At 40.2% G+C, this 8170-nt stretch overlaps 1 protein-coding gene across 1 annotated transcript in view; it reads right to left on the bottom strand.

The window, feature by feature from the left end:
- Window positions 1-8170, bottom strand: part of LOC107196266 (laminin subunit alpha-3-like) — a gene marked incomplete at its 5' end in the record, with an annotated part of 108991 nt that overhangs the window by 24297 nt on the left and 76524 nt on the right. Inside the window, 3 exons of the mRNA XM_025038548.1 lie at window positions 1223-1285; window positions 2566-2697; window positions 4597-4687. Of these exons, the coding sequence (XP_024894316.1) occupies window positions 1223-1285; window positions 2566-2697; window positions 4597-4687 (286 nt within the window). The remainder of the gene's footprint in view (window positions 1-1222; window positions 1286-2565; window positions 2698-4596; window positions 4688-8170) is intronic.

Below are 8170 nucleotides of genomic sequence, written 5' to 3' on the forward strand. Positions count from 1 at the left end.
AGAAGACCAGAGATGTGCATTGTAATCAAAGTTCAAAAGCCGAGTTCCATTCTAGTCAACTAACAAGCATTTAAAGAAGCACTTGATTATACCCGCTATGGGCAGGATAGCACGGTAGGCCCTGTGGGGATCAGAAACCAAGTCAAGCAGAGCAGCTGTCTCCCAGTGACCAGGTGTTCAACGCAAACTTAAGACAGTGCCCCACATATCGCATAGTGCTATGGTTTATTCATAGGAGCCGGGTACAGGTAGGGCAGAAGCAGGAAACAGCATGGGAAAGGAAACTGGATCATGTTAGTCCTGAACTCAGGTGAGCCTTTTGTGCTGCCCCCAAATCCTAAGACATTCCCCTTCACTCCCCCACATTCTAGAGTGATTTTTTCAGATCTTCTCTCTCCTCAACTCTGAGACCTCCTCCCATCCTCACTTTCTGACAGAGCAAAAAAGGAAACGACCAGATGAAAGTGTCCCCCAACTTCCACCACTGCATCCGCCCGCCCATCCCCTAGCACACGCGCTCCTCCTTCTCCTCTACGGCCTTTCCTGTCTCAATAGATGGCAACATCTCTCTCGCTTACTCCATCCAAAAGCCTTGGAGTCGCCAAAAGTATCCTCTTTTTCTCTCTCATATCCCGCTTCCAGTCCCGAAATCCCCCAGCAAGTCCTGTCAGTTCTATCTTCAGATTATGCCCACAATCTGTCCCCTTCTTGTTGCCTCTGCTGAGACCTCCTGGGTATGAGTCACCATCATCTCTTCCTTATGGATTATGGCAATGGCTTCCCATGACATCTTCCTGCTTCTTCTCCCCCTACAATTGGTTTTCAACACAATAGCCACAAAGATCCATATACAATGTCTTTTCTGGGTGCAAAACTCTCCGTGGCTCCCGTCTCATTCAGAGGAGAAGGTTAAATCTTTGCAATGGCTGAAGAGGGCCACCATCTGGCCCCCGGAGCTTCCCTTTTTCACCCCTCTCCTCTTCGTTCACTCTGCTTTCACACCCCTTGTCTCCCTTTTATTCAGTGAATACTCCCAGCATGCTCCTGCCCCAGCGACTCTGCCCTTGCTCTCTCTTGTGTCTGGATGCTTCTCCCCAGACACCTGCAGAGCTGTTGTAGGACGCTGATTGCTAATATATCTTCATAATGGCTCCCTTCACTCCCTGACTCACTCCCTTACTTATATATTCATCAAAGTTAAACCAAAATAGAGGTTATTTACCTTTTATATTTCCAGCTACTGGATCTTCTGGACTGGGAGTAGAAATAGGGAAAATGGGAATTCCTAGAAAAATAGTTTATTAAAAATACAGAGAAGGATTAAGGAGACAGTAAAATAACATTTTAAATTTCACTACCTGGAAAGAAGCCCTCTTTAACTTAGTGAAAAGTAGCATGTGCAGATCACTTTAAAGAAAGCCAATATGGCTATATTTAAAATGCATCTAGTAATTGAAACCAGACTGGTTAGACATTCCGATTTGTATAGTAATGAACAGAATTGGATATTTCATGCTCATAATATCTAAGTCTCAGTCTAAGCAAGAATAAGCTTGGTTCTTTTAGCATAAATTCTATAGTCTCAGTCTATAGAATTGGATATTTCATGCTCACAATATCTAAGTCTCAGTCTAAGCAAGAATAAGCTTGGTTCTTTTAGAATCATTTTTTTTTTTTTATTCAATGTAAAATTTTTAGACTAGCTTTTCATTTTTTATTCAATGTAAAATTTTTAGACTAGCTTTAAACATTTTTTTTTTCATTGAAAGTGGGTGGTAGTTTAATAATTACCATGGGACAACAGGTGTGAGTCAGGACATAGAGTCTCCTTATTCACATGTGTCCTGCCCCCAGATCCTCTCAACTCAACTGCTTTTTCTGAGACTGTAGAGTTGTGAGGGTGAGAATGGGCAAGAACTAATGTAGCAATGGGGAGGCTTTGTCTTAAAATATTTTTGTCCTTACACCAAAGTGCAGTTTTATACTGTTGCAGAACAGAACCACGGTTCTTGTCATAATTTGCAGAGCCTATTTCAAAGACTCTTCTGCTTCATGTTCTAACAAATATATATTTTTTTCTCTCCAAGATGCCAAAATGTTCACTTAGATCATTGCAGTGGGGTAAAATGGGGACCCGTAATAATTTGGTTCATTGTACAGTGGGAAAGAGGAAACACATCCTCCTGGAAACCCAAAACATAACATACACTATATGCAAATGAACATCTGGAAGCCCGTGACATTTTTTCTAGGTTAATGATGAAAAACCACAAACGTGGATTACTATTAAGTTGAAATTGCCAATATTTGACCCTTCTGACCTACTGAAATGGTGATGTCTATCGTATAACCTAACACTTTGAAGATAGATAACACTATAAAACATACAGATATGAGTTTAATATTCCAAACTTCTGCGAACACTTTCACATAAATACACCTACCTTGCCCCATTACTGCCTCCCCTCCACACACCCCACCCCATCTGCCATGCCCTCAGGTGTTAATGTACAAAGCCCAGCATGTGCCAAGAAGGGAGGCCTCTCCTTCTACAATAGTACTTACTCAAGCAAAATGGGAAATTGTAGTATCCGACTGCACACTTCTCACAGTTGTCGCCATGGAAATTTGGCTTGCAGATACAGCGGCCTGAGCTTTGCTCACAGTCATCTGCATGCTCAGAGTTACAGCTGCAAGCTAAGAGAAATTCCAGTTTTCAAAGGTCAGTCCTTCGCTGCAGTTAATAAGACAAATATGTCCCAATACTTCACGGGCAGTGCTTAATACTTTATCGTTGGTCTACGGTCATTCTTGAAAGGGCACATCCTTTTTACCACTTTAAATGTGGTTGATGGTTCCCACTGACTGAACCCCATGGGCCCTTAGAAATGAGCTTTAATGACATCCACACTGAGATGTTCTTGAGAATGTAGTTTATTACACTGAGCACTGCTCAGCTCACTGAAAAAGAGGCAAAGCCTGCACCAACTACAATCAGAGGGGCTGGGTGAGTGGATGTGTCCTGAAGCTCCTAGCAGGTCTGTTAGGCACAGTCGCTCCTGGTCATAAGCCAACTGTGAATATCTACACAGTGGTCATCATTACACAGTTGTGATGCAGACACAAGTGTGGGATGCCCAGACATGGATATATGATCTGTGGACAGCATAGCAAGATTGCACCCATAACACAAATGCTAGATTTGAGTATTAACGACATACTAAGGCAGTTCTTGCAACCAATACAATTATTAGGTTTGCATTTCAAAGGGACATACTTGGAGTATAAAAAGTTTGGTAACACCTTCATTTGGGAGTTTCCCTTGACTTGGCAGGTCCTCATTTTGGACACTAAAAATAATATCATAGCTCAGCTAAGTGTATGTCCCATGAGGGACTGAGAGACTGGAGAAGCTGTGAGCAACAAGGACCCTCTCCTCCCAAGCTGGCTTCTCCTGCCGTCCTTTACTTAATTTGTTTAGGATTTATGCTAAGCCTCTACTATCTCTATGAGACCACCTCAGTGACAAAAAAATAAACTAGAAAAGTGATGGAAAATTGAGGTTCCTAAACAAGGTGGGACTGCATTCATGCTGTCTGTTTTCTTTAGTCAATGCTTATTTTTTGTGGGCACAAGAAAAATGATGGTCATATTACTTCGTGGGATGATGTGGAAGGGGGAGGGAAAACTAGATCATGGTTATCTAAAAATGTTCTAGAGAGAGATAGATCAGAATCCACACACTCTTTGGACTTTGATGCCCTAAAATGTTAATGATATGAAGAATGAATTTGGGGGATGGTGGGCACAGAGGCCAATTTCAGGGCTGGAGTTGTTTTCCAACTGTGGCAGCCAAAGAATAGAAAAGAACCGAATAGTTTACACATGTAGGGTAAAGTCCATAACCTCACCTCTGACGGTTAATTCTGCAAAGAAGAACCAGTGGCATTTTTGTATATAATGGATATAGTACGGCACAGTGGCTCCTAACAGGTATGAATTACATCCTGGATCTACCAGTTATGGTTTTGTCACCCAGGCTAAAATATTTAACTACTCAGACCCTTTGGTTTCCCTATATCTAAAAATTAGAATAATAATACAATATTCTAAATTTATTATGATAATTCAATAAGACATTTCTGAAAGTATCTAATGCCTTGCATATAGCAAATGTTCAATAAATTGTAGCTATTTTAAATATTATGACTATTATTAAATCCTTGTAAGATTTTTACTATGTTGTCTTGATACCACTTTTGACAAAAATTTGAAATTACTGGAGATCATAGAAACGTCGAAACAACAGGAAACAGAAGAACTGACATTTGTTGCAGGCCTATTATGTGACAGGCCCAATGCTTAGTATTTTCCTAGTGACTTTTGAGGACATTTTATTTAACATAGGGAATATATCATCATTTCCATTTATATATAAGAAATCTTTAGAGAGATGTAACTGTCTAGGTCACATGGTAAAGAGTGAACCAATAATATGAAGGAGAGAAAGAAAGGAATCTGATCAGAATTTAGCCTTATGACCTTCTCAAAGCAGGATACACAGTCTAAGATACACTGGATTGAAATGAAACTTACGGATGCAGCCATCGGGGGCAGTAGCTGGAACACCGTAAGGGCGGTAATAACCCTTAGCACACTTTTCACAGTTTATACCAGCTGTGTTATGCTAGAAAAAAAGACAAAAGAAACTTAGAGGGTATAGTACTGGAGAAGTCTTTATTTTGTGCTATTCATCCAGAGAAATAATTATATCATATGCAATTGTAATTTCAAAGTTACTAAAAACAAATAAGCTTTGACCTTGAGTTTCCAAGATTTACCACAGGACACTGGCATAAACTTGGGTCTGGAATTTTTTTCCCATTGGAAAAGGAAATGAGAGCAAATTCCACAAACTGTATAGCCCAGGTTTTCCCCCTACTGCAGAATTTCCTTACTGAAGCACCTGATATTTGAGTGAGAAAAAAACCTCAGAGGACTACTCTTCATAGCTTCATTCAGAAGAAGTGATGAATGGATAATAAATCACCCTTGGGTTTGACCGAAGGAATAGAGTCACATGTGTCTTTCTAGCTTCTCTGCTTTTGGAAGCGATCACATATATAGATCCTCTTCTCTTGCCATTCTAATTTTATCTGTGCTTTAGTCATGAAACCATTTTTTAAACATTTCTGTTACATGAATGGAAAATATAGGCACGGGTCTCATACACAGAGCTCATTTTAAAGTATAATACCAGGCAGCTTTTGATATTTCATGGTTAATTGTTGTAATTGCCACAAAATCAAATTACCCAACATACATCAGCAGTTTCCAAAAACCACACACCACGGATCCAGCTCAATTCTGCCTCTCTAATTGGGAAACAATTAGAAGGACAGTGTTCTTTTAATGAAAAGAAAGGCAATTGGAAGTTAAAAAGAACAAATATAACAAACTTTGACCCTAAAAGAGTCTGCATAGAAACACAGAGGGTAGGAGGGGAGAACAAAGACTCTTTCTGTAACTTCTCTCTTGTTTTAAATGATTTTATTAATTACAGACTTTTATTTATTACCACTCCTTGTCCTGTGGGCGAAAATCTGAATTCACTTTAACATTGAGGTCTAAAACCACACTGGCCACTTCTCTGACTTAACATTTACATGCGTAAACATTTGGGGCAAATAAGAAACAGCTGTAGTCCACCCGACTTTCCATCAGATGCCAATTAACCTCTCAACTATGTTGTTTGTCACTGTGGCTTAGAAGAGACAGAGGATGTCAGGTTAATGTTGGTTCCTAAATTTTTTCCCCATTAGTGTAGGAAATGAGGACTAGGTATCTGAAGTAGGTAGCCCAGGCTTTTTTCTCTTCCACAAAGTTTGGTCAATGAGCACCTGCCACAGAGAAGTTACATTTTTAAGACACAAAGAATAGCAACAAATGACAAAAAGAGAAAAACAAATCACCCTGCAGATGGAATAATGCCTATAGTTTGCCTTTAGATCTCAGGTAATTGTCTAGGACCCACATCACACCCTGAAGGTGACTGCACGGCTCTTTATCCATAGATGTCAAGGTCATGGTTGGACCAAGGCCAATTTGAGAACCAAAGACAGTGGTAGCTTCCTAATTTCTATATTGGAAGCACTGAAGAAACAATCTTACTGGGAGAAATGGGTACTTAATTTGCATTTGCATGACACAACAGGATGAGCAAATCTCAGCTGTCTAAACTAAAGAGTGGGTGGGCCCTGGTGGAATCTATGTAGGAGGTAAGCCCACCCCACACTTACCATCTCCTCTAGCTTTCTATAGAATGTTCACCTTGAAACCTGGCCCCGTTTTGCTAATTCTTCAGTCCTAATTCCTTCAAGCAGAACTTTTCCAAGGTGCTTTTCAATCTTTAGGTAAACCCCATTTCCCTGTCTCTCAATTCCTTGACTATGCCCACAGCACTGTTGCTGGTTTTCATTTCTGTGAACCTCAAAGCACAGGAAACTATTGGCTAGTCAACTTGTTGGCCACACCCCTGAAAAAACCCCTATCTGATTTCCCTTCCTAAGGCCAACATGATCTGGCCTCTGTTACCTCTCTGATGTATTTACCCCCTACTCACTCCCCTTCGACCACACAGGGCCCCTTGCTCCCTCTCATGGCCCTCTGCCCTTCCATCCCCTCTGCTGGAAGGCTCTCCCCCAGACAGATGCCTGGCTCATTTTCTTGTTTCTTTCAGGTCTTTACTCAAATGCCACATCCCAGGGAACTGGCCACCCTATTTAAAATGCCACATACCCCAAACCAATACTTAAAATAGTAAACCTAAGAACTAAAAATAAAATCAGTACCACATGAGAATACAGCCATCTCTGATAACTGTGCTCTATCTGATGGTGACCTGGCTCTCTCTCATGTTGACTGCTTGACCACTCGAAGTCTTCAGGCCCATACTGACTGTGTAATGTTCCCACTTTCTGTCACAAGCCTAGAGCTGATGACAGATACTTCATCGTTCTCCTCTTACCAGCACTACACAGAAAAGGTGAAAATCAGGTTAGCTAATGCTATTGACTGAATGCTTGTGCCTCCTCCCCAAAGCAAATCATATGTTGTAACCTAATCCCCAATGCGATGGTATTTGAAGAGGGAGCCTTTGGGAGTAATAAGAGTGGAGCCTTCATAATGGGATTAGTGCCCTTATAAGAAGAGATATGACCTCTCAGTCTACCACGTGAAGATATAATGAGAAGGCAGCCATCTGCAAATCAGAAAGTAGGCGCTCACTATATACCGGATCTGCCATCACCTTGATTTTAGACTTTCCAGCCTCCAGTACTGTGAGAAATAACTATTTTATTGTTAAGCCATTCATTCTATGGTCTATTTGTTATAGTAGCCTGAACCAACTGTGTTTCTGATAGGTAGACCTCTCTATGAAGTATGTGTGTTTTACCAGCAAATTTAAACTTCATCTTGAAGCATCACCTTGTAGCTCACCAAACCAGGTTTAGGTAAACCTGCTGTAGTAGCACACCCTCTCCTCCTCCCTTCCTCATCAAGACTCCTCATGTCTCTCTGTATATGGCCTAAGATAGGGCTACATATTTTTCCTCAATTGAAGAGTCAATTGTATTAACATCATTTATGGAACATTCATCTTGCTCTTCCATTAGAAATGCCATTTTTACTGTAAACCAAATTTTAACATCTACATGAATTTGTTTCTAAATTCTCTATGAGGTTCTATTGAACTATTTATCCCTGTGTTGAGTCCATACTCAATTAATACAGATTCAAGAGATATTTTGATATCTTGGAAGACAACTTACTTCCATAATTATTCATTTTTTAAAACCATTTGTCTCAATAAGAACTTTAGATTCGGTCTCTCAATCTTCAGAAAAAAATCCTGTTGGAATTCTGATTGCAATCGCAGTGAATTTATAGACTGGTTTTGGAGAAATGGTAAATTTATAATGTCGAGTTGGGAAACACATTATGCCTCCCCATATAGGTCTTCTTTTATAAACTCTAATAAGGTTTTACATGTTTGAATGCAGCTCCACAGTTAATTTCTTCTGTTTTTTTCTTGGAGTACCTTCAAATCATTCTAGCAGTCACAGCTGTATTCCCCTGCATGTATCTGTTTCTGCATTCTATCTTTCTG

The sequence above is a fragment of the Pteropus alecto genome, unplaced genomic scaffold (assembly GCF_000325575.1).
Source record: "Pteropus alecto unplaced genomic scaffold, ASM32557v1 scaffold146, whole genome shotgun sequence".
In the NCBI taxonomy this organism is placed as follows: domain Eukaryota; kingdom Metazoa; phylum Chordata; class Mammalia; order Chiroptera; family Pteropodidae; genus Pteropus; species Pteropus alecto.